The sequence below is a fragment of the Mixophyes fleayi genome, chromosome 8, assembly GCF_038048845.1.
Source record: "Mixophyes fleayi isolate aMixFle1 chromosome 8, aMixFle1.hap1, whole genome shotgun sequence".
Lineage (NCBI taxonomy): Eukaryota > Metazoa > Chordata > Amphibia > Anura > Limnodynastidae > Mixophyes > Mixophyes fleayi.
In genome coordinates, this window is record NC_134409.1 from 69,272,594 (window position 1) to 69,300,342 (window position 27,749).

The following is a 27,749-nucleotide window of genomic DNA, read 5'->3' on the forward strand; positions in this document are numbered from 1 at the left end:
GCTGATCTCGCCAGCTGCCTTAAAAACTCTGAAGGGGTCGAAATGGAACACGCCTTAGCTCTTACCTTTCACAGAAGATGTGAAAAAGATGCACTCATATCTTGATAAGAAACAGGGGGCGTACCCCACAGCAATGTATCCACTAAGCCTTTAATTAAAAACTGAGCATTGCCTGCAAAAGTCACCCTGGCACTGGTTTTCTTATACAATCAAAGAATGGAAGTAGAAGTTGCCAAGATGATGTTAGCTAAAAGACAATTGTTGTGGGCGCTTGACTAACACTGCATATTTGTGAGCATCTAACAAAATGAAAACAAGAGGTATTGGTATCCCATATATGATATATGGATTCCATTTTTACCTTCTAAATCGGTCGATTACATATCTGTTCTTTTTTAGAACTAGTCCAACTACAGAATGATGAGTCAGATGATGAGAAATCTCCTGAACCAGAAAGTGGACATGCATTTGGTAGACACTTTAATTTCACAAAGGACACGATGCAAGGATCTAGCAACACAGGACCAAAGCACAGCCGAGGCTTCCAAAGGCTGAATGTGGCACACTCAAAACGTACGATTTTCTCTGTGTTTCGCAGATTCAATTGTAATGGAAAATATTGTTTTCTTTCAGGTCATAAAGAAGTGCAGAAAAAAAACATGGGAGAAAGTTAAAGTTGTGAAGAAGCAGATAGTAAAGTTTATTCAGACATGGAAAGCGTATGGAAAGCATGATTGTGTCGCATGCATAATGGCACTGAGATCAGAACTGGTTAGCTGTGAAATTGAACATAAGGAGATGGATAACAGCTGTAAAGAGAAATAAAAATAAGATTCCCCATGAAATCATAGGGAAACCCCAGTGTAGAAATCCTATATTTGCCTCTGGCTTGGGAGATGTGGCCCTATGAATGATACATCAAATACAGGTAATAACAGATACTTTTAAAGATAATACTTTTGATAAATAGCTACTTGGAAATCATTGCCCGCTTGCAAGACTCTAAACCCCCTTATTCCGGCAAATTTACATTAGCAGCTATTTTGAATCACATACTTTTCTTTGAAATACCTCCAGGAAGAGGAGGATCAAAGATAGTCCAAATGCTGACAATCAGTTCCCCCACCCAATAAGCAGAAGCAGACAGCCACTGTGCCTACACTTGCAAATCGGTGCAGCGGGGAACAGTGACGGGAACTAAATCCAACCCCCGCCGACTCCTCAAATAAGAGATCAGGGCATCATCATGAAGAGGTGGAGCAGTCATACTAATAGCAGAGAGAAGTGAGTCAGACTGACTAGAGGGAGGGATCAGACATAGAATCAGGGAAGCATGGCTGGGGACAGCGAGCAAGCACTGCCAAACCACACTCCGCAGAACGGGCAGCCTTTTCTGATCGGAGTTAGCGGGGGCACTGCCAGCGGCAAAGTGAGTTTGCTTTTCACGTTTGTTCTGTACGAAATGACGCTAGGTTAACATGGAGTAAGTTGCGCCGATCGCAATGAATCAGGCGCACTTGATGTGTGTAGATGGGTTTTTTAAAACAATCTGCTGCTGTGACCTCCGGTAATTAGGAGGAAGATGTATTTGTTAGATAAAGAAGTAGTGTAATTTCCAGAGATATGCGGATGTTATTGGTGGTCGTCCTGTACGTCTCACGCCTCCCATGTGGGGTTACCGCGTGGCTGTCCCCAGTAGCCGCCTCCTAGTACGGGGGAGATCAGCGCGTGTTCCACGAGATGCAGCTACACAATGTAGACAGCCATAGAACAATAGTGTCATAGGGAACAATGGATGGGGAAGTGAAAACGAATCACAATGTCACGTTGAGTGCTACCGATGTCACACTGCGCGGAGGCTAGGGAAAAAAATCACGAAGACAAAGAATGGGGGATTTCCGTGGAAAATTTGAGTGGGCGTAACAAAGCCGATAACACCTTGGTTTGTGTTATCTGACTATATCAAAACAAGATTCACATAGGCTATGATAGCTATCGTGTAAGCTGTTGGATGACTCTTAAGAAATGGCCACAATATGGGGGAAACCCGGCCACATGACGATGCTGATTCTGGTTTGCATATGGAATACTTAATATTGTATAAATGCTGAGAATCCACTGTAAAGATTTGACGTGAGAGTCGGCACCTATGAGATTGCTAACGTGTTACATGCTGCATCCGGTAGTTAGAAGGATTTGGTTAACTCTTCGTAGTCCTTTAAGGTGAATTTAGTGACGCTTTATCACCATGGGTTTTACTCGTGGCGGAAAATGTATTTTGCTATCCTTCAGTAATCTATATGTGTGCAAGTTCCACTTCCACATGCTGTCACTTTAATAAATCATATGGTGCTTTTCCAAATTTCTTAGTGTTTTGCGATTCTAGATCCATGTGGTTCTATGTTGCTCTGTTTATTTCTGTTTTTTTAGTCCTAGAGAAAGTTGTTCCAAAGAGTAGATATATAGTTTAATATACGGAATGATTTGCTTTCGTAACTTTGGATCTCTTGTTCCGCTAGCTTGATATATTGCAGACTCTTATTTCTGGTTAATATTATGGACAATGGTAATTTTGTAAGTAAACTAACATGGGGGAGAGAGAGTTATTTGTAGTAATTATCAAAATAACTCGTTATTGTACTTTTTACACTGCTTCTAATGAATAAGGTAGGGTTTGTGTTGTCTCATCATTATACGTATGTGATGATGATATTGCAGCCCTCTGGAATTGGGTCAAGTCCCCCCCCCCCCTCCTCCACAACTATGCAGACAAAGGATGTGACTGAAGCAAGCTTTAACATCTTAGTTGCTGTACCACTAGTGACACATTTAGTCGTGCTTCATATTTCATCCTAAGAGATCAGTCACAAGACTTAGTCACTGTTAGACTACAAAGTACAACCTCCCCATAGCTCTTTGATCTAGGCAAGTCCTATAGCCAATGTTTGTTCTTTGGTCCTGTGTTACTTGAAATCTTGCATTTGCTGGATTCACTGCATGTGTCATTTAAGCTCCCCAGCATAAAGATGGCCAATCAAAGCTGGTGTGACTTTGATTGCCCATCTTTATTAGGATGCATCCAGATGTGCCCCCCGCGCCCCTCTCAAAGCCAGTTGACAATTTTTATGTAACCCCATAAAGTGACCTATTAGTGTTCTGTGTGTAGACTTTTCTGATTTGGGGGGCTGGTTATATAATCCATTGGAGTTGGCTGGCTTAAGTTATGGCAAAAGCTGCCCACACGTTGTTTTTTTGTGCTTCTAATATCTACGGTTGCTTGGTCAGGCCAAAAAATAAGTGTGTGTGTGTATGTATATATATATATATATATATATCTCTAAAAGACAAAAAAAGAGAGAAGCGCCACGCATAGTGTATTAAATGACCAACAGGTAATCTTCTCAGTGCAACAACACTGTAATATTAATTGACTTTTTGTCTCTTCTCTCTCTCCTCTTTTTCTCTTGTTTACCTGACAGGGGGAATATGTATTTTGGAAGTTTTTGTTACTTCTTGATACATGAAGATATATAATGTATCTAAATTTGAATATGTAATTTTATGTATGGAAATTTATTTTGATTCGTTGTTAACTCTTTGCTGTACTGTGTACAAATTGATGTTTTTATTGCATATACAATAAGTATGGCAATATAATAGATGTGTTGTATGTATTGCTTTAATGCCCTATAAAATAGTGATGGGATTTATTAAAAAATGGCTTCTGTATGGATTAGTGCTATAATCCACTAGAAAATGACGCCCTCCATTGTACAAAAACGAGGACGTTAATATGGTATGTGAGCTCTTCTACTGATATGTACGAGGAGGCCCCTTTTTGATAAAGAGATATTTTTTCTGTGTTGTGTATAAATAATCTGAAACATCGTTATAATGTGGAAGCAACTTGTATCTAGTTCTATGAGAAACTATTCTGTACTTTGGAAAGTGATAGATCTTCCGATACCGGAAGTGATGTCATATCGCTTAGTCCGGCCGCATTCCCGGATAATGATACCTACAGGTGTTTGTGGTTAACTTGCTTTGTGGGACTACATAAACCAGACATTTGTACTGCTATACTACACTGCATATCCTGAATCCTCTTGAAAAAGTCGAGTGACGAAACGCGTTGAGGGGGGATAAGGCGTCTTCTGGCTCTTTCCTTTGGATTACCATACCTACCTTGGCCAGGTGGGTTTGAGAGATCCGTGACTACCATCTGGAAAGACTTCAGATAAGCCTATATATGTTATATATTATGTACGGGCGCATTTTATACAATTTAATCTTTGTAATAAATTTTTAATGGATTGACTCTGTTATGAGTTTATGTTGGTACCCACTTTTGAGGAACTGTTGGTAGCCATATTTGGCATACTGCACCATAATAGTTTTGTTCTGAGTCCATAGCGATCTGAATATCTGGAGCCATAAGGACTGGACATCAAGGATCTTTACTATATAGGATGTTTCGGGAATCTAATTACAGATAAGCTGTTTATTATTCGCTTTTTGGTACGAGGCCAATTCACTTGTTGTTGCACTGAGAAGATTACCTGTTGGTCATTTAATACACTATGCGTGGCGCTTCTCTCTTTTTTTTTTTTTTTTTTTTTTTTTGTCTTTTAGAAATATTTGGGCACTTGCAAATGAGTGCCTAGTTTTGAGGAGCTGCCTGCTGCATAAATTTGTATGTTTTTTTATCCTTATTGTGTATGAGGTACACATAAAAATTCTCACAATTTTGGTGGTTTTTATATAAGAGCACTAAGCGCCTTTTGCTTATTATTTTTTTCTCTATATACCACCTGCCTAAAATTGTGTATGTTACTCTCGTGCTGCCAAAACTGCTCAGCCCTGTCAAGGCATGGACTCCACAAGACTTTTGCAGGTGTTCCGTGGTATCTGGCAACAAGAAGTTAGCAGCAGATCCTTTAAGTCTTCTCAGTTGTGAGGTGGTGCCGCCATAGCTCGGACATTGGTTTTTCCAGCACATCCCACAGATGCTGTGTGGCAGAGTGCATTACCCTGCTGAGAGGCCACTGCCATCTTGAAATACCGTTGGCATGAAGGGGTCTAATTGGTCTGCAACAAAGTTTAGGTAGGTGGTACATGTCGATGTAACATCCACTTGAATGCCAGGACTCAAGGTTTCCCAGAAGGACATTACCAAGAGTGTCATACTGCCTCTGTTGGCTTGCCTCACTTCCATAGTACATTCTGGTGCCATTTCTTCCCCAGGTAAATGATGCATATGTGCCTGGCCATCCACATGATGTAAAAAGAAACTTGATTCATCAGGCCAGACCACCTTCCATTACTTCATGGTTCAGATCTGCCGCTCATGTGCCCATTGTAGGTGCTTTAAGCCGTGGACATGGTTTCTGCGGATACGCAGCTGCATAGGCAGCAGACTGCAATGCACTGTGTGTTCTGACACCTTTCTATCATAGCCACCATTAACTCAGCAACTTTTCTGTGGGATTGGACCAGACGGCCTAGTTTTTGCTCCCCACACACATCAGTGAGCCTTAGGCACCTGTGACCCAGTTGTCCGTTCACTAGTTGTCCTTCCTTGGACCATTTTTTGGTAGGTATTCACCACTGCATACTGAACACCCCACAAGCCCTGCCGTTTTGGAAATGCTCTGATCCGGTCGTCTGGCTTTCACAATTTGTCCCTTTTCAAAACCGCTCAGATCTTTACGCTCGTCCGCTTTTCCTGCTTTCAACACATCAATTCAAGAACTGAATTTGCTGCAATCACTTGACAGTTGCCATTGTAGTGAGCTAATCAATGCTATTCACTTGTCAGTAGTTTTAACGTTGTGGCTGATCTGGGTGTGTGTGTCTGTCTTATTACAAATGTGGCATCCTATCGCAGTACCACGTTTGAAGTCACTGAGCTCTTCAGAATGACCCCTTTTTGTATCACAAATGTTTGTAAATGGAGAGAGAATGACTGGGTGCTTGATTTTATACACCTGGCAATGGGTCTGATTGAAACGCCTCAATTCAACAATTAACAGGTGTGACCAAATAATTTTGTCCATATATAATATTTCAAACTCCATATCTCAAAGTGTATCTCACAATCAACCATTTATACAGACCAGTATATTGGCAGATGATACAGTAAGTATTTACCAGAGATGCAAAAAAAATGTTGCTTAAATCTTTCTTGTGCTAAACATATTTTTATCCTGTGCATTTGAATGAAGGATCTTGCTTTATGTAATGTACTTTGAGTAATATATATTAATGTCATAAGTGCATCTCACCTACAAACCAGAAATGATTTCAAAGTTTCATAAGACTGCTTCCTGAATAACTTCAGTTCTTAAAGAGATTGTACACCGTATACAGTTACTGTTAGTTAGGCACACATCCCTTTCTGTGGTGTTCATTCCTGGAAAAAAAAAATGTCCCTGTTGCCAGAATGCAACCACTTACTGATGGAACGGTGAGGAGAGCACTGTGAACAGGTCATAAGATTCATATAAATACTCAGTATGTAAATAGGCAACAAGATGATCGGATGTGAAGCTCCATTCAGGAGCTGCATTTACTACGCACTTAGGTCCTGCAGCTATGAGGGTTCAATGCTGTGGGGTTTTAGTGCTGCAGTTAAATTGTTTGTTATGATATTATTATTTTTTTTGGCTTGGTTGTAAAACAGGTTGTGCATAGTAATCTTAGTCTTAGCTTGTCTCCCCTTAACAGGTGGTCTTTGGAGAAAACCAGATAAAAAGTTGTTGCAAACTTTTCCTCATTAAATAAAAATGTGGGAACACAAAATATTTGAAGGTCAGCTTCTCCTCATGGGAGAGAAAAGATCTATAGTTTCAGCTGGGGAATGAGGCTAGTGACAGGAAGTGAAAAACCTTTAATTTTTTAGCACAAGTAAATTATGTTAATAATTTCTTGATAGTTGACTATTGGCATTTGGCAACTGTATTTCATTGTGGGATGACTGCACTGATGCTCATGTTGACTCTCGTGAATGTATAGACGCTGCTGTCCTCCATTGTAAATATGTCTTACAACAACAACAACTGTTTTAGAGTATTTGAGTATATACTGCAGAGTAGGTATATTTTTTTTGTTTTTGCCATGAGTGTATGGGGTTGGGTACCATTTTTATAAAATAAAAAATAAATGTGCCCACAATACAGTTCTTTTCAGGCATGGCTTTCAATATGGTTAGCAATGGTCAGTTACATATTGTCCAAACCGCGCATCATCATTGACAGGTCAATATTGCTGTTGCGGTTTGGATTCTTTTCTACGGTTTCTATTTGGCAACTTGGGATCTACAGAGTTAATCCTCTTTCCTAGGAGGCAGCAAAAAAAAATTATATTATACTTATTAATGTGTTCTTGTATAAAGATAAAGTCTGTTTGTACATATATGAAACCTTGATGGGGCATAATAAATACTCCTAGATACACCTAGGGCTCCTGTCATCAAGGCAGTGGTTTCTCATGATTGTGTCCAGGGGAAGAAATGACTGAATGTGGACTTAGAAGTTTCTCCCATTAACTTATGTATTGGGCAGAAGATGGAAAAGCCAGGTCATAATAACTCTATTGCATCTAAGTTTTTGTTTTTTTTTGTTTTTTTTTAATGAAAGTTTTCTAGTATGAACTCCATTGTGCATCTCTGGTGTGTTCAGCTTGTGGTTGGAGGGAGAGTTTCTAAAACTAAACTTTACCTATCGCTTATCCGTTTCCCACCTAGAAGAATGTTATGCACAACAGGGATCACAGATCTCTCCTCCACCTATGCTGTAATGGATTCTCAATGCTGGGATAACAAGCAGAACAGTTGAAATGCAAATTTGGCCTGGGCAGAGCTATTGCTCCACACAGCAATTGTCAGTGTTGAGTTCACACATTACCTTTTAATGTATTCCTCAGTAACCGTTACTAGTATAGGGGAAATGACTGCAGGGGTTCCTAGCATGGTAGACTCATAGTTCTGCTAGTTGAGGTGAAATAATTTTTACATCCACTATAACAGGACTGGCCAAGCTGTTGGAATGTGTGCTGGAGCTTGACGTTTCCAAACATCTGGAGAGCCACAGGTTGGCCAGTCCTGCACTATAATTTGCTATAATGAAGCTAGGGGAGTTTTGCAGAAACATAGGTCTGCAAGCCAATCAAATGGTATGTAAGCTACTAAGAGCATCTTCAAGGAGGAGAATATTTATAGGGCTGAAAGGCAGATGCTTGCCTAAAACCCACATTAAGCCTTTTAGTATAGATTGAAATATTCCAAAATCTAGAAGGTTGCTTGGAAAGACTGTGAATCTCCTGATTCTGGGTTATCAGACCTTAAACCTTCACAGAGCCTTCCAGGACTTGCCTCCATCTTCTGATTCTCAAGCCAGAATTTTTCACATCTAGGATGTTGTGAACCACTATCTGGCATGAGGAGTTTGTCTAATATTCAAATAGTCTTATATCCACGTATAGCATAATCAATGCACTAAGCAGAAAAACTAAACCACTATAATCTCCATGGGAAATGTTTTGATTTCTAAAATACTGATACTTGGCTGACAATAGGGAAAAACTCTGCGGCGATGACCCCATTGTCTCCTTGTCCAGACAACTTGATTACTTGGGACAATAACCCAGAGACCTATGAATACTTGGGCAGGATATTGGTTGCAGCAGCTGCCTACTTGCCCATTGTCACCACAGGTGTAACATCATCTGCAGGCATCCCTGAAATAATCCATTATCTAACTTTCTTCTACAAAGATAAATGACAAATACATATAAATGTGTTTGAGAGGTAACCTTACCTCACACCTAAGTCCACCCAGCCTTTGATTAGAGGGAAGAATTCTGCTAATCTCTTGAGGATGAACCAGGTTTTGACTGATCCAAAGCTGAAAAGATAGTGTCCCAGCCTCTAGAGCTGCAGAAAAGTACATCTCGCTCACTATGTGGTACTGAAAATAAAGCAATTGGTTAGAAAAACAAATGGGGGAAAAAAAATTGTCAATATAGTTCTTTCAAACCTAACTGGTGGTGTGATTCTCTATCCTGGATGTTTATAGGTGAGACAAAGTACACTCCCATGGAGGGAGGGAGAAACCTCTAATCCATGGAACTATTAAAGACTAGATAGTCTTGGATATTTAAAACAAAAACTTTATTAAGCCCTGCTAATAGACGAACTAACCTTCTTTAATTTTTATTTTTAACTTTTTTATTACTGAACTATTTGAGGGGATTAAACATGGTAAAGAATTGAGGGAAAAACTGTAGAAAGTACTGTATCTGACAGTCTCCGTCAACACAGAAGGCGTTTTTCACTATAAGAGTAGTCTGATGTCTTGCATTTCCTACCCATAGAGGTAAATATTTTTAAAAATGCATGTCTTTCTTTTGGACTAGTTAAAACTAGCATATTGTACTGTTTAAGTGATTAACCCAGGGAATTGATAAGAGTTGCCATTATGGGGGTGAAAAATGCATCTCCCATCGTTTTTAAAAGAAAAACCGGACACCCACTTTATCTGAAACTTGTTAATGTTCTAAATTTCTTTCCATAGTTTTGAGGTCTAAAATAATGTTCAGTCCAAGGTGTGAAATAGGACTACACCGTTTGCTGGCTGATTCAGTTTTTACCATTGTCCAATGTTATGCTGCTATGTCACATTGTTAAAGTGGATACACACTACAGGTATTTCAGCCAAGTATTGTGTCAGTGAAACGATAAACGACTGTTGGGGTTAGGATTATTGCATTAGAGTGTACGCTCCCACTATGATGTTTAATCGTGCCAAAGCACATCATATTGTTTGATTTTAGAATCTGACTAAGAATCACTATAGGTGATGGAGTGATGTCTGGCAAATGTGGTGGTATGTATGCACTCGCAACAAGCAGTATAGGCAGAGTTCTGTATAGTGTGCAGTCACAATCTCTTCAGCAGATGGCTATGAGAGATGAAGAGCGAAGATCTGAAGGTACACATGAATCTACATGCTCCTCAGTACTTTCAGTTGGTAAAATTGTTACAGAAATCACATCTGTAGTGTTACCTAGGTTTAAACTAGGTATAAACCAGTGTTGGCTAACCTGTGACACTCCAGGTGTTGTGAAACTACAGGTCCCAGCATACTCTTCCAGCAATAAGCTGCTATATATTGGCAAAGCATGTTGGGACTTGTAGTTTCACAGGTTAGCCAACACTGGTATAAACTGTTAGAGCAGTAGTGATGCACAGCAGCACTTCCATTTACTAAATAAGAACATCCCCTGCATCTCAAATTAAATTTTAACCTCAAACATGTTTTTTGTTTAATTATGCCTAGTAAAGGAAAAATTAATAGAGGATGTTTAAGAAAGGGTTAGACAAATTTTTAGCGGCAAGGTGTATCCAGGGATACGACCGTTAATTTAAAATAAAGGATAGTAGTGGATATAGGGTAAAAATTGGATTGCAATATTGAGTCTGGGGGGATTTTCAAAATTAAAACAGATGGGCGGTTGCTTACTCTGGATTAATTTCAAATATAAGTGCAGGATCACAGGAGATCCAAAATAGGTTGAACTTGATGGACTGGTGTCTTTTTTTTCAACATAATCAACTATGTTACTATATAGTTTTATACTATACCATTGTGAAAGCTATAATCAAGCTTTGAGCGTTGTCTACTTCTGTGATGCCTTGATGCATATTTTCAGATTGATATTTTTATTTTTTGTTTTCTACATTCTACAGTAGAAAAGTAGGTAGCGTGTTGCTGTGTTAAGAAAAGCATGGCGTACACCTAGGTGACTGTAGGCATGGCCGCCATCAGGGGGGTACAGGGAGTACAGCAGTATAGGGCCCCACCAGCCCTGGGCCCAAACAAATATATTAGCGGCCTCCGCATTGAATTAAGGGATGAAGTGGGTGCCATTTCTAGGCAGCACCTGCTCCTGAGATGTGAGGGGTGCTGTGGGGAGAGACCTCTGCGTGTAATTAAGGATGTCAGTGGACCTCCTTGTAGGCAGCATGTCTGCCTCCATTCCTAAGATGTCAGGACCCCACAGCTGCTGCCATTTGCTCCAGTGCCAGCCACCCAGGTGCCTGCCTCTCGGACAGAGCCACGGCAAGGCAGAGAGACTCCCTGCACTATCACTGACGTCATGTAAATAATGTCACATGTTACTTTGAGGATCATCATTTCAAAATGGCCTCTGCTCGAGAGACTCGCAACAACACTCCCATTTTGCTTTTTCCACTAGGTGGTGTCCTTGAGACCAGCTATATTTCATAAGTGCATTCATATTCCATGGATAATGGCTATGTATTCTTGCAGAGATCATCCCTTAGTATTTTGTTTTTCCCCAAAAAAATTTAATATAGTGATAAATTACAAGGTACAAGCCCATGTTCAATACAAATAAAATCTAAACTAATATAAGTAAAAGCATCATGAGGAGGATTGTGTTAATGGGGAATTTCAAGGAGTGAATGAATAAATGTAAAAAAATCCAAACACTGTACTATGGCTTAAACAGGGAAAGGAGTTTGTGCAATTATGACTGTAAAGTGTAACATTACCAGCAAATGGTCCTCACTCACATCTATGCATGAATCAAATCACATAATTGCACATCCAGTTTCTTGTGTTAACTGCTTCACAGATCTGCTGATCAATATCTGCAACCATACTTGTACAATAGTTTACAACACACACTTGTGTGTCAAAGATAATATTGTTGCCTTGTACTGATGTGAATAAAGATACAGCATTTCGGATTCTATATTGCATGTGCCAAATGAACACTCCTAGTTCATCTGGAAAACTTGCAATTTAAAACTACACTGGATAATTTTCAGTGTAAGCTAGGTCTCTAACTAAATTAAACTCTGATATAGACAGTCACTTGACAGTCTAGTCTCAAATTAGGAACTCTTCTAAAGGCTTACATCTGTTTGACTTGCTTGAAAGTACTATGGTAAACTACCAATTGACCATGACTGTCTGGTAGTTTAATTTATCGTAATATCTAGAAAAGAAAGCCCAATTATTATTTATTTTATTTTTTTTTTAAAAAGCAGTTTTTACTATGTTCAAAGAATTGGATCTGTGGATCTGATATATAGTGTTCAGTGGCAGTTGACCATCCACACCCCCCCCCCCCCACCACCACCATCATCCACCCAACGATTATACGTTCAGTTTATGATTATTTGATTCACACAGTCAGAAACCGTTTACCCATTTGTGGGGGGGTCATATCTTTGAATCATAGACCTGGCTTTCCTGAGGTGGGGTTCTGTGATTTGCAAAAGTTAGAACATAACCTTTATGTTTTACAAATCATTGAATTCCTAGAAAGACTCTTCACTGAAAATACACATTGTATGCCTAAAACTTAAAAGACAAAAATATTTGATTAAACAGAAAGGGCCATATTTTGTTTTAGCTTTGTGTTAACAATTTGAGATTCTCTACTTTGTTACATTTTTAACACCCTAAAATGTTATAACCGTATTTTTGAGAAAAAAATTTGAATTCAAATTATTTTTGATGTAGTACAACTATGTTATAGAATTTTTATCCTTTCTTTGTATTGCTAAATGGTGGGAGCATTCCATCAGCCATCATGTATTTTCTTTTTTTCTTTTCTTGAACAGTCATCTGTATGTTCAAAGATTGTACAGCTCCTGGGACAAAATGAGGTAGATCATCATCAGAAGCAGGTGGTTATGTTGAGTCAGGACAGTTTTTATCGAATTTTGACTCCTGAGCAGAAGATCCGAGCACTCAAAGGCCAATTTAACTTTGATCACCCAGGTAAGACTACTGTTGATCGCATTTTGTCATGTACAAACTGGTTTCATTTGTGCCCAAAAATAGTTGTTTATTAAAATGTCACCTCCATCAACCAGTGAATATTTTAGTTTATACACACTGATCTTATTTGAGTAGATTCTTCAACCAGGTTAGAAGGGCCTAGATCAGCTAGAAACAGTACGGACTTGTTTCAATGGACATTTATCTTAGTAAATTGGCAAAACAGTCTTGATAATTTGTAAAGTGACCTGCAAATTAGTGGTATCGCCCAAAGGCAGGAGAGTTTTATTGACATATCTCCTTATCGTAATATTGGCCCTATTTGAGGTTCCTTATGTAGGCAGGAGTGAAGGCATCTATTCCAAAGGTAAACAGGGATGAAGATGCTCAAATATACACATTTGAAAAATGTTTATTTAACCCCTCTGCATTACTGGTAAATCTCAGTTTGGACACTTATTTTAATGTTGGAATAAAAGCCTTTTGAGGTTTAGCTACCTGGGCCCAATAATTACAGTATCCTCAGAATGCTCAAAAAATACTTCCCTTAAAAAGCCAACTCTGTGCCTATTTGTTTAGCCATTTCCTAGTTTAAAGGTTCATGAAGGCATTTCATGCATTAATAAGATTTAAGTACATTTTCCACTGTCAGGTGTGTGTGCCTCTTGGGGAAATACAGCAACCCTCTATTCTCTAAAATCGCAGTAACTGTGTTCATATACCCAGCGCACAGCACTCCTTAAACCTCTAGAATTGGTTAAATGTCCTTATGTCTTATAAATAAATATGTTTAGAAAATATTATATCAAATAAAATGTATCTTTTTTTAAAACATTTTTATTGTTGCAATATATAAAACCAATAATATGTAATGGAGGGAATCTCTCACGATTGTTTGCAATATTGAGTATTTTAATATACTGCAGTACTCCTGCATCCTTCACACCAATGGCTTTCTCCACATAGTCAATCTAAAGTGAAGAGAAAAATGTGTTTTAGCTGAAACCACTCGAGCAAATAGCCACCCTGTTGCTCACAATGCACCTGTGTTGATCCTCCTGCTACCTGTTCTTTTGTGATGGAAGGGATAGTGACTCCTCTGTACAACTCGTGTTGTCCAGCTCTAGGATAATAAAATGCACTAAGTAAAATCCTTCAGTAAATATCAGGATACAGCACCATCAAATCTATTCTGTTCCTCATAAATTAGATAAAATGTATTAAACAACCAGTATGTCCTAGATACTGCATATACAAGTCATACCTGAGTGAGCATTAATGCGATTTACCTCTAGCTTTTCCTGCTGTCAGCATGAATGGTGCTCTGCACAGCTAGATATCTTTTCTCCGTTCTGTGAATATAAGAACACTGTTTTAGTATTGCTGAATGTGGGCAATAAATTGGACTATGATGGCCTAATATTGTCGCTCCTCATACATCTATTGACCACTAAAAATAACTCGCTTCCTTCAGGAATCTTGCTCACTACTAAAATATTCTAAACGCAAATCAGTATTGTAACCAGAGTGTATTACCTCTAGCAATCCCTATGTGGAGAAAGCCATTGGTGTGAAGGATGCAGGAGTACTGCAGTATATTAAAATACTCAATATTGCAAACAATCGTGAGAGATTCCCTCCAATACATATTCCTGGTTTTGTATATTGCAACACTATAAAAAAAAAAATATATACATTTTATTTGATATAATATTTTCTGAACATATTTGTTTATAAGACATAATGACATTTAACCAATTCTAGAGGTTTAAGGAGTGCTGGGTATATGATCAGTTATTTCATGCATTAACCATTTCTTAAAGAGGGTTAGTTACTTAATGTTGCTTCTGCTTTGACATATATTTATCTACTAGCTTAACATCCTATTCCTTAGAAAACCTTTAAATATCAAGCTTATTATAGGTTCTCAAATGCTTTTAGTTGCTCCCAGTCAGCTCTGTAAAATAGAGTACCTTTTTCACCATGACCATTATGGTCTATAAGACTAAGCTTTATTGCCATGTTTTGGATACCAAGTGTTATAGGTTATAAATTACATTTAAGAACATAAGTCTTGTTGCTCATCTGCTATGTCAAACGGGCCTAGTTCCTTAAAAATTTGGTAAATGGCAAAGTTTTTGTCAACTTTATTACCATACATTTATTTGCGCATGTTGTAACTCTGTCTACAGAAGTGTATAAAGTCTCCAACATATAACACTGGTATATTAGGATGATTGGCTATAACCTGTGCCCATTACTTACTGTATATTCAGTCTCGCTACAATAATTAGATTCTTTGGTACCAGCTTTATCTATATTAGTGGTTAAACCCATACATTCCTAAATTATGTATCAACTGTAATTGTTTTGTTTCTTTTACATTTCCATAGATACACCTTGTAAATTGGTGGTTTCCAACAAATGTTAGTTTTACACTACCAAGGGTTTTTGTTTTGGTTTTTTTGTTTATTTTTACCCTTTGTCGCCAAATATAAGCAAGAAAAAATTAATAACCGCAACACCAAGGGGTATATTTACTAAACTGCGGGTTTGAAAAAGTGGAGATGTAATCTACAGCAACCAATCAGATTCTAGCTGTCATTTTGTAGAAAGTACTAAATGAATAACTAGAATCTGATTGGTTGCTATAGGCAATATCTCCACTTTTTCAAATCCACAGTTTAGTAAATATACCCCCCAAGACTCTATTTTGAGTCCCAGATAACACAATCTGGCTTCTGGTGTGTGGATATTTTAAGTACACATGTCTATGCGTTCCACAGTGTGATTAGCACATGTTAAATCATGCACAAGCATGTTGGCACTATAATGTAGTATGCCATGTGCTCATTCAAGTCCAAAACTGGTGCTTTAATATTGTATGTGATGCATTCTGTATCCTGCATACAGTTCTTGATTGTTCTTCCTGTGTACCTATTTTGTGTTTTGCTATACAATCGTGTTTTATCTGTGTAATCTAAGACATTACTATAAAAAAAAGACTATTATACATTTTTATATTCAAGCTAAGAAGGCTGCTTGCAAAGCCCATCATTAAGTATAGTTCCATTGTTTTGCTTTCTCTTTCCCAGAATCTCTTCATCTCCTCCCAGAGCACCTCTGTCAATCCTATTGAGGTGTGACCGTCTCACAATATAATTCCTTGAAGGCATGGCCTAATGGGAAGTAGTGTGTTTTGTGTGTGACGTCATTGAGGTGTGCATTATAACATTGTGTGTCATGGCCATATCCAGAAAGGACAGACAACATAACTGATCAGGCAAAGGAGTAGTAGAATCATCCCTATTAGTTTCTTAAAGCTTATACAAAGAGAGAACCTAAACAAGATCTATAATACATATAATTTCACCCGTGCAAGACACAATTGTCTATGAAAATGTTTGCAATATTAATTTCTATTTTCAGCCTCGCCAGGTCTCCATTTCCTTGTCTGCTCCCTGAGACTCTAACTAAGGACATATCGGTAAAAAACTGCTCTTTTCCAGTTTGCTTTCATTTATTTGAGGGTGGAGAAGTCGGGAATGGATGCACACTGTCCCTGCGGGTCATGTCACCCCTCTTGTGTGGACATGTATGCAGGCTCTCTGCTATGTCTGTTCTTATGATGCATGGTCTTAGTGCCAGTAGCTGTACATGCAAATGGCACTGGATCCAGGGCTCCTGTCGCCAGTATGGTCTCGTAAGTGCAGATAAGCTGCAGGCCGTTTCTTTTTGATAGTTTTATGATTGAAGGATGTAGAACATAGTAAGTCGGGGGGGGGAAGCCATTCTTTGGATAATCACCGCACTGCATATGGGTTAGACTGATTTTCATATTTTTATTCCCATTTGTGTGTAGGTGTAAATTAAAAAAAATATATATATATTTACACCTATCGGTCACAACATTAAAACCTCTGACAAGTGAAGTGAATAACATGGATTGACATTACAATGGCACCTAGGGATGGGATGTATCGGGCAGCAAGTTAACAGTTGGCTATTGAAGTTGATCTGTTGGAAGCAAGAAATATAGGCAAGCGTAAGGATCTGAGCGACTGACAAGTGCCAACTTGTGATTGCTTGATGACTGGGTCAGAGCATCTCAATTGGCAGGTCTTGTGGGGTGTTCCCAGTTTGCAGTGGTTAGAACCTACCAAAAGTGGTCCAAGGAAGGACAGCCGGTGACAGTCATGGATGCCTAAGCCTCATTGATGTGTGTGGGGAGTGAAGGCTAGCTCATTTGGTCCAATCCAACAGAAGAGCTACTGTAGCACAAATTGCTGAAAAAGCTAATGCTGGCTTTGCTGGAAAGGTGTAGGAACACAGTGCATCGCAATGCCCGTGCTGACCCCTGCCCACTGCCAGAAGCACCTAAAATGGGCACGTGAGTTCCAGAGCTGGACCATTGAACAATGGGAGAAGGTGGCCTAGTCTGATGAATCACGTTTTCTTTTTATATCATGTGGACAGCCAGGTGAGTGCAACGTTTACCTGGGGGAAGAGATGGCTACAGGGTGCACTATGGGAAGAAGGCAGTGTGATGCTCTGGACAATGTTCTGCTGGGAAACCTTGGGTCTTGGCATTCATGTGTGTTAATTTGACACGTACTATCGACCTAAACATTGTTGCAGACCAAGTATACCCCTTCATGGCAACTGTATTCCCCGATGGCAACGGCCTCTTTCAACAGGATAAAGCACCCTGCCCACTACAAAAAAATGTGTAAGAGTGGTTTGAGGAACATGACAGAGTTTAAGGTGTTGACTTGCCCTCCAAATTCCCCAGATCTCAATCCAATCGAGCAGCTTTGGGATGTGCTGGAAAAACAAGTCCAGTGATGGCTGCTTCGCCTCGCATCTTGCAAGATATAAAGGGTCTGCTGCTAAGATATCACCCTCAGAGGTCTTGTGGTGTCCATGCCTTGATGGATGGGATCAGTTTTGGAGGCATGCGGTGTTCTACACAGTATTAGGCAGGTGGTTTTACACACGAATGTATGCATATTTAGCAAATCTTTTTTTTTTGCAGGTTTCAAAGGACTGAATCAGAAATACAAATTTCCTTATATATAGAGGAATGTCTACAAATTTTCTAGTAAATCAAATTATGTATGCAAGTTTAAAGAGCTAATTCAAACTGTTTCAAATAAAATTTTGGTACAGGGAAAAAGTCTTGTATGTTTTTAATTTTTGTTCCTTTTAGCCAGATTCAATAACATAGTGCGCTATGCAGGCATTATTTTGCATGCCAGAGCAGGAGAACTTAATTTTTTCTTATTTATAATAGTGTGTCTAGAAGCAAATGCAGGCATCTTGTAATGATATGTTTGGTCCTTTTTTTTTTTAACTAAAGGCAAAAAAAAAAATCTCAATCGCTGCATAATTATTTCTCATTCCTTCTTACTTAGATGCCTTTGACAATGAACTAATCTTGAAGACCCTCCGAGAGATCATGGAAGGGAAGACAGTCCAGATTCCTGTATATGACTTTGTTTCACACTCCAGGTGATTGGAAGATTAACTTTAGTGGACAGTTTTGTTATGCTGGAAAATGGATTCTGCTCTTGAATTCTTGTAAGGTTGCGTTACTACAAACAATGTATATTTTGTACACCATCTTCTGTTTTTTTAATTGTATGCTGTGTAAGTTAATGTTCATTTGAGTACTTTAGTCTCTAAGTAAAATGGTTATATTTATTCATTGGCCATGTTGGCTGTACCAGAAGATATGAAATTTAAACATATTCATAAAAATCATGTGACTTTCAGCACAACTTGTTTTATTTTTACCTGCCTTTTTTGCTATTCCCTATTGCCCCAAGGAAAGAGGAGTCTGTAACCATATATCCAGCTGACGTGGTGCTGTTTGAAGGCATACTGGCATTTTACGTTCAGGACATCAGGGACATGTTCCAAATGAAATTGTTTGTGGACACAGATGCAGATACACGGCTATCAAGAAGAGGTAAGCAATCATCTAGTTGCACATTACAGGATATTGGATCAAATGTATGTGCTACCGCCACTGCAAATAGAAAGCGCTTTTGCTTATACCTGCACACTGCAGCTAAATTATAGGTGTTGGTATTGCCATTTTCCTGAAACCTGTTCTCCTGTTTCATTGTGAATGAATTGCCCGTAATGAGAGATTTCAATACAGATGACTGTCTTCAGACTGGGGCTGGTTCTCTCTATAAGAGGCACCATATGGGGAGCTTGTTTTCACTAGAACAGGGGCACCCTACACTCTTGGTTCCCTTTTTTGGTATGTGGCCACAGCCATATTTGGCCTAGTGTTTGTTCACACTACAAAGCCTGATCTAGAGTTTCAATCTTAATTCCAATATCCGTTCTAATTAAGTTTTTTGGGGTTTTTTTTGTGCTTTTTTTTTCTTTACTATTTGCAGTGTTGAAATTTGTAAAAAATAAATTTGTTGATACATAGGTGAAAAATAAGGTAATAAATGTGAGGTTGGCATGACTACTGCAGACTCTAAAACTGTTTCTCATTAAAAGATGTATAATCAGTGGGAGCCTATGGGCTAGATTTACTAAGCTGTGGGTTTGAAAAAGTGGGGATGTTGCCTATAGCAACCAATCAGATTCTAGCTTTCATTTATTTAGTACCTTCTACAAAATGACAGCTAGAATCTGATTGGTTGCTATAGGCAACATCCCCACTTTTTCAAACCCGCAGCTTAGTAAATCTAGCCCTAAGTGTATCGCCAAAATGATAAGGAAGGAGTAAGATGAAGCTTTTGAGGAAGTGATGCTGTAAATGCTTTGCCAAGGGTGATCGCTGTATAGGTAAATAAATGGAATTAATGAAAGTGCTGATCAGGAGAGCCCGGAGGGAGGGGATTATAATGCAGAGAGCTGTGTGGTTAGAGTTGGGAACTTTTTTGATTTATTTTTTTTCACCAATATTTGTAAACTGCGCTCTGTATCTGCTGGGGTGATTGTTCAAAAATAGAGGAGATAGGCTTGACTACAATTGTGGGAGGTGAAATTTAAAGTAACATCCTAAATATAATTTTGTATTAGGCTACCGTGTGCTGGGTCACTGGACCACCTGCATTTTTTTTTCTCTCCTTTAAAATAGGCTCTCGACTCCCGGGCTAAAAATTGTCAGCCCTCCCCTGTTGATATCATAGGTAAATTATATGCCAAAACATTAGGTTAACAGTAGAATATGTCACAATATGTAATGACCATAGTGTTGCTGTATCTTGCTCATTGATTCCAGCCAACATGTAAGAACATATGTCTGTCATATGATACATGACTGGATGTGTCAAGATTTTTTGGAGTAACAGAAGAAAACCCTTCATATAAGTTGCAGATCTGGTATTTGTATTGTATGTTTAAGTGAAGCCTATTGCCTATACTTTAGTTTGGAATGCAAACTTTCAGATACTTGTTCAGTATTCTGATTTGATTTTTTTTTTATTTTTATTTTTTTATTGCACTCTTAACATTTCACAAAATAATTAATCCTGTGACAGGTGTGCCTCAACATCATAAAAATGTTGGCAACAAATCTAGCATATATTCCCAAAGGCATTGTTCCAAATGAACATGTGCTCACTAGAGATTTAGTCCAAAGATTAAAAAAAAAAAACACAAAACACAAACACCGTTATGTGGAGCTGTCTGATCTGTATGTAATTTTCCTTTTTATGCAGTGCTAAGAGACATTAACGAACGAGGTCGTGATTTAGAACAAGTTCTTTCACAGTACATCACTTTTGTGAAGCCAGCCTTTGAAGAGTTCTGCCTGCCAGTAAGTACATTTGCTATTCACAGTTGTCGATTAAACAGATTGACTCAAAGTTAGCAAAAGTTGACCCACTAGAATAGTATCGCACACTTGGGGCAGATTAAATTGTCAGATGTTCCTAAGAACATCTCGGACCTGCATTTTTATCGTTTTTATGGTAAAAAGTAACGCTCGTTTTTGCTCGCACCTCAATGGGTGCGAGCATTACTTCTGTAACGCGGATGTTTTAATAATTGAACCTGCCTCTTAATGTAAATGTTATTTTGCAATTTATCCCCCTTTTTTTTTTTTATTTGTTTGTTGTAAAGTATTATTTAAAATAATAGTTAAGCATTGTCTTTATTGAAGATTCCGATGGATAAGACCTGACTAGAACACAATGTTTTCGGAAGAATTGTAGTATTTTGTAGTTTTCAAAGTCATTGGGTTTAATTATACAAAACATTATCACACTGTTTTTATTGTGCTCTTCATTTCTTGTGCATTTTTTTATATCCCACATTGCATTTATTTAAAAAATATGCAATTTTATTGCATTTTGTTACAATTGATGCCATGTTGGTTATTTTTAAATGTTGCTTAATAGTTATAATACACATTAATTTACCAGACTAGCTAGTACATAAATGGCTTTATGATTTGTAGGCTTTTGTTTCACAACAAGGCCCAGTCTGTTATGTCTGGTATAAATGTGCCCCTTGTCATTTGGTGTAGGTATAGATGTCAGGAGGATGCAGTGTGTAAGCTCCTCAGGCTATTTGAGACATTTTAATACCTGACCATTATTATATGCAAGTGATTTGGCTTAATGTAATTGCTGATCCCTTTACATTGCTCACTTTGCTGTGAATTTTTTCTTAAAAAAATAAAGATGTCCAATGATGGTAATTACTTAACTAGAACTAATTTTATAGTTCTATATTTAGTCATTTAAGAATGCTATACAGAATCTGGTACAAATTTGCACACTTCAATAAAAATATTTTTTTTTCATTTGTGTCTGCTGCACCAGACATTTGCTCATGAAAACAATGCAAGTAATATGTTTGGCATTGTTTTGTGTTTCTCTAATTGACTTGCAGACCAAGAAATATGCTGATGTTATCATTCCCAGAGGTGCTGACAACCTGGGTGAGTAAGCATGGGGCAGATTATAGGAAGAGAGGTCAATTGTATTGTGGAACAATGATAAACCATTGGTTCATCATTTATGTGCTACCTCTGGTCTAGAAAAAAACAACCAGAACTTGATTGGCCTGTCTGGCAAATGATTAACCTATTACTCTGACATGGAAAACTATGATAAATTAACCTGTATGGAAAGTCTACTTAACTTTCTGCAAAACAGGCCTAATTGTTTCAGTCCAATATATAATAACATCCAGCATGTATAGATCTTATGCTTAAACCTATATAATGTGAAAATTATTACTCTCCTGTAAAGATGCCAATCTGTATTGGCATTTCCATTTAATGCCTAGTTATTTAGATAGTCCATTGATTTGTAAATGAGTCATCTCACAAACAGTAAAACGAGATAAATGGAACGAATATCTGGAAATTGTAGTTTGTTTTTGTTTGTTGGGAAGGGTTCATAGCGTATGGTAGATGAAGGTAAACTATTGTGATCTTGTGTATACACTTCTGTTTATGATCGTAAATTTATTTAGGCTTCCTTTTCGGAATTCAAACTTTTGATACATCTGAATTGATAAGGTTAATGGAAATTATGTATCAAACTGTTTTTAATTCACCCAAAAGAAAGCGAGAGATTACATGTGCCAGCTGTTTTATGCTTAAAAATAAATAAATAAAAAGAGCCCAGGAGCGTTTCATATTTGCTTTTTATGTTTTCCTCTTAACCTTATGTCTTCTGGCAAAACATTTTGACATTTTTTAAATAGTTTTTCAAATTGACTGTTTTTTTGTGGCATGTCTAATTCTTAAAGATCTCTCCCAGAAGCTTCTTTTATAAATCACACATTTAAACTCTTTGATAAAGAAGTGCTCCAGCACAAACACAGTTACTCACCTTAAATAGGTGAGACCATCATCATCATCTATATAGCGCCACTAATTCCGCAGCAATTCTGTACAGAGAACTCATTCAAATCAGTCCCTGCCCCATTAGAGCTTACCGTCTAAATTCCCTAACACGCACACACATATGCATCTGGTCAAGAACTCTTGTTTTATTGAACCCTTCTCGGTTAGGAACCTAAAGTTTTGTTCATGTAAAAAATTTTTATATTTCATTTTCTTTTTTAATCTAATCCTTTTAAAATGTGGAGTCATTTAATTAATGGAAGAAGAATTGAGAAGTAGCTAGTATGCTGCTGGCACGTATTTCACAAACTTGTTTTGGCTTTTGGCATCCTTGATATTGGTGCATTCTTTGGGCATCTTTCCAGAGCTCATGCGATTGTAGGCTGTAAAGACACAATAACCCCAAAGATTGCTATTTTTCCTGACTTGTTTGTTTTTTAGAAAAATGATAGTTGAGCCTTGTCTATTGGATTTGACCTTGGCAATCCTCACAGAGCAGAACACAATAACCCTCTAAGTGGCCTTGTATAAATAGAATGGTGGGTGCAGCCAGCCAGTTTGGAATGCGCTGAATCGCAAATAACATATGGCCCATGCACCCAGCTCCTTTATATTAACCGCTCTACTGCCATGGGTACATCCACTGTATGGCAGTGACAGGAAGGAATGATTGTTGTCATAAAGTGACATGTGTTATTGTCTAAATAGCTTTACCTCCTGAATGAAGCTTTTTAAAGGTTATGGGGGGGTGGCTAACGCTACCCACCTTGTCATCAGTATATACCACTTCAGAAAAGTCCAGGGAAACATAGTTTTTTGGTGAAAGCCATAGAAGTCTATCACAAAGCCTTACAAGCAAACACTCATCAGTTCAATGAAAAATAGCTGCTGCTTCTGTTCACATAAGTTGATATAGTTAATACTCCACCAGTGAGGTGCTGATTCACATAAATACTATATTGTATTGCACAGCACTAGGTAAGAAAATAGAATGCCAGAATATGTGAAATGTAGAGTTTTAATGTAGCCAATTAATAATAGTACATTTACACTTACAGTTGACTGATTACAGTTTAGGATACTTCTATGGCTTGCCAACCAAAGAGGACGTTCATCACTTTGTATAACAACCCTTCATCAAGAGATGCACTTCAGATCCAGTAGTTGGGTTGCTATGGTGGAATAGGATCTCATGGTACACATTATATACCACAGTGAATAAAACGGGGATGCCAAAGTGATTATGTGCATGGAATATTTTATTGGAGTGAATAAAACAGTTTATGCACTTAGTAGATTTCCATTGTCCCAAGTAGAGCTGCTTGAACCTGTATAATTCTTATAAAGATTTAGTGAATCTGTTCTAAAACTAATCTCAATTTAGAACCTCTTATTTATTTTTAATGTTGTAAACTGCCAACACTGTAGTGTTTACAATTAATTTTAGAGAAATGTTTGATTTTATTTATTGGAAATTAGTGTTCAATATTTTTTTTTAAGTGAACCACAAAAGCAAAACTCTAATAGCAGTTTGTAACGTAACTTTTCGACCGTCTCAAGTCCTAAACTTGTACAGAGGTCCCACCTAGGTAATCTCTGCTGTGTCCTCCATAATGACTGCTACCATGGTCAGAAAAACATGTATTTAAATATATAACTTGCTGTATTGCTATTGAACTGCCTTGCTGTCCAATCCTCCTAACTGTCAAATAACTGCTAGCAGTTTCCACTTCTCATTTCTGTTAACTACAAGCAATCTAATAAGTTTGATAACTGGTCCAGGGATCACTAATTAATGAAAGCCATTGGGTAAAATAAAGACCCATGGGAACCTTACACCCCATAGGAGTGTAATTGGACTTGTATCTGTGGACTGAGCCAATGAGGTGCCAGCTATCGTTTACAAAGTTGGGTCATTTTAGGATGGCCATATTTCTCGTCTGATTGGGTAACCTGCATGTGCTTGCGCTGTTCATAGTTTGTTTTTGTTTTTTATGTGGAATGTGCTTGAAGTTATATGCAATCACATTAAACTATATGAGCCTGATTCATGAAGGAAAGTAAGGCAAAAAAAGTGTCTTCTGGACAAAACCATGTTACAATGCAAGGGGTGCATATTAGTTTTTTATTTTGCATATAATTTAAATACTGGCTGTTTTCATGTAGCACACAAATACTTGATAGTTTTATATTTACACTGAAATTTTTGATCTAGGACATGCCCTTCCACCAACTATAAATCTGTCCCCACACTTTAACTTTAGCTCTCCCTCCAATGCAACATTGTTTTGCCAATGTGCAAAGTTGTTTTTTTTTTTTTTTTAGTTTTTTTCTTTACTTTACTTTTCTTAATGAGTCGGGCCATGTATTTTTTTTGTTACCTGATGTATTTGTATATTAAAGTAATTTAATGTTTAAAACAGATCTTGTTAATGGGACTTATACATCAATCAGCCGCAACATTAAAACCTCTGACAAGTGAAGTGAATAACATTGATTATCTTGTTTACAATGGCACCTGTCAATTGATATATTGGGCAGCAAGCAGTTCTTGAAGTTAATATGTTGGAAGCAGGAAAAAGGGCTAAATGTAAGGATCTAAGCGTCGAACAAGGGCCAATTTGTGATGGTTAGATGACTGGGTCAGACATCTCTAAAACCACAGGTCTTGTGAGGTATTCCCGGTATGCAGTGGTTAGTAACTACTGAAACTGGCGAGTCAGCGACTGGTCATGGGCACCCAAGGCTCATTGATGCGCAAAGGCTAGTCTGTCTGGTCCAATCCCACAGAAAAGCTACTGTAGCACAAATTGCTTAAAAAGGTGTCATAAAACACAGTGCATCACAACTTGTGTAGCTGCAGACCGGTCAGAGTGCACATGATGACCCCTGTTCACCACCAAAAGCACTTGCAATGGGCATGTGTGTGCCAAAACTGGAGCAATGGAAGGTGACCTGGTCTGATGAATAACACTTTCTTTTAAATCATATGGATGGCCAGATGCGTGTCCTGTCGTTTACCTGGGTAAGTAATGGCACCAGGATGCAATATGGGAAGAAGGCAAGCTGACAGATAGTGTGTTGCTCTAGACAGTGTTCTGCTGGAAAACCTTGGATCCTGGCATTCATGTGGATGTTGCTTTGACACCTAACTAAACATTGCTGCAGACCAAGTATAGCCTCTCGTGGCAAACATATTCACTGATGGCCGTGGCCTCTCTTAGCAAGATAATGCACCCTGCCACACTGCACCATTTGTTCAGGAATGGTTTGAAGAACATGAGAGTTCAGGGTTTTGGCCTCCACATTCCCCAGATCTCAATCCGATCGAGTATCTCTGGGATGGGTGTTGGGGAACAAAATCAAGTCGAGCTGTGAAAGCTCCGCACCTCAACTTGCATAACTTAAAGAATCTGCTGCTAATGTCTTTGTGCCAGATACCACAGGACACCATCAAACATCTTGTGGAGTCTATGCCTTGAAGAGTCAGAACGCTTTTGGTGGCACAAGGGAGGCCTACACAGTATTAGGCAGGTAGTTTTAATGTTGTGGCTGATTGTTGTATAGTTTATGATAGTCAGTCTGCTTGCAATTCTTACAATTTGGTAGATACTATTGTTTGCCTTTTATTCCCCATAATCACTTTATTTCCCCCAGAGCTCTTCCATCAGTTGTACAGAGATGTGGTAATCCCCTCACACTGCAATAGCTTGTGGGCATAGCCTATTGGCAAGGGCATGACAATATAGGTGGTTTAAGCTCTGGAAAATACTGCAAGTTTCAGCAAGTTTTGTTAGTCACAAGTAAGCAAAGAAAATGATTTATACAGTTAGGAATATTAACAAGGGACAAACAATATTTTCTTGAAGTTGCTGAGTATTGATTTTTTTTTTTTTTTCTAATCTTATTTTTTAAAAATGTTATCCTATAATGGCAAAATATTAAACTTTTTGCGCTGAGGAATCAATTCATTTGTTTTAAAAACATGCTTTTGTTTTCCACAGTTGCGATCAACTTGATTGTTCAGCACATCCAGGATATTTTAAATGGTGGTTTGACAAAGCGTCAGGGCAATAGCTATACGAACGGTTACAGCAGTCATCGGAGTAGGCACCCCTCAGAGTCCAGCAGTAGCCGACCTCACTAAAGTGCCCTGTGAACATGGAGTCTGTATATACTTTACACCAATACATGTTCCATGCCTCTTTACCCTGGAGAGACAGAGATGGGAGCTTTATCTGAAGCAAAAAGATTTCCTACAGCCTATTTGAATGCTGCCAAGTGCTCTGCAAGAAAAGTGTTACTTGACTACTGCAACTAAAACAAAACATGCTGGAATTTGCTGGTGTCTGTGCGTGGGATATGGAAATCGGTGACTTAATACGCCAATGCTTTTCTTTTTCTTTTCTTTTTTCCAATTAATTGGCATGGAGAAGAGAGAAGTAGCTAATGACCATCAAAACTTGAATCTTCACAGTGACTACTGCATGAATGAAATTCATAAAACACCCTGGAATCCAATCCAGCATAATCTATTTTTGTCTAAATGTGACATTCTATAAAATTATTTGCCACAAAAGTATTTTAAAAGCTTTGGCATTCGAAGTCTTTAAGCCTATAATTGGTCATTGTCTCTAGAATAATCCGTAATGTTTAATGAGAAAGGCATGTGACTGCCTGAAAGATCTTCTTTTCTTTTTTCTTTTTTTTTTCTTTTTCCCCTCGCTATTTTTTTGTATTACAACATTTGAACAAAATTTCTAGTATTTTATAATAATGAGAAGGTGATTAAAATGGTATAATGAATTAAGAGGCATCTCCACATAGCAGACCAAAACATTTAAACCTTCTCCTGTGCCAAAAGCAGGGATGGGTGCTTTATAATGTAAATTATGGGGATTCAGATCTGCATTGTTTGAAGTTAGTAAATATTTTATTTACTTTCTATCCTTTGAAATGACTTATCTTCCTTTTCTTTGATCTGTACAGACATTTATCCTTTGTATGGATCAAATTATTATGTGATATGGCTGCCACAAATGGCAAACGGTAGAAACATTAAAAAAATAACAACAAAAAACAATAAAATTATATTTGGAGAA

The 27,749-nt window shown here is 38.0% G+C and overlaps 1 protein-coding gene across 2 annotated transcripts; it reads left to right on the top strand.

Moving 5' to 3' along the window:
• Positions 1-1,273: 1,273 nt before the first annotated feature.
• On the top strand, positions 1,274-27,749 carry UCK2 (uridine-cytidine kinase 2). Of its 2 annotated transcripts, XM_075182684.1 has the most exons (7): positions 1,274-1,429; positions 12,656-12,815; positions 18,230-18,326; positions 18,644-18,786; positions 20,507-20,604; positions 21,684-21,732; positions 26,652-27,749. In XM_075182684.1, exons 1-7 carry the CDS (start codon positions 1,334-1,336, stop codon positions 26,792-26,794), a joined length of 786 nt encoding a protein of 261 aa, XP_075038785.1. In that variant the 5' UTR covers positions 1,274-1,333; the 3' UTR covers positions 26,795-27,749. The 2 variants fall into 2 exon arrangements, with proteins under 2 accessions (XP_075038785.1, XP_075038786.1); XM_075182685.1 differs by lacking the exons at positions 1,274-1,429; positions 12,656-12,815 and adding an exon at positions 15,962-17,794.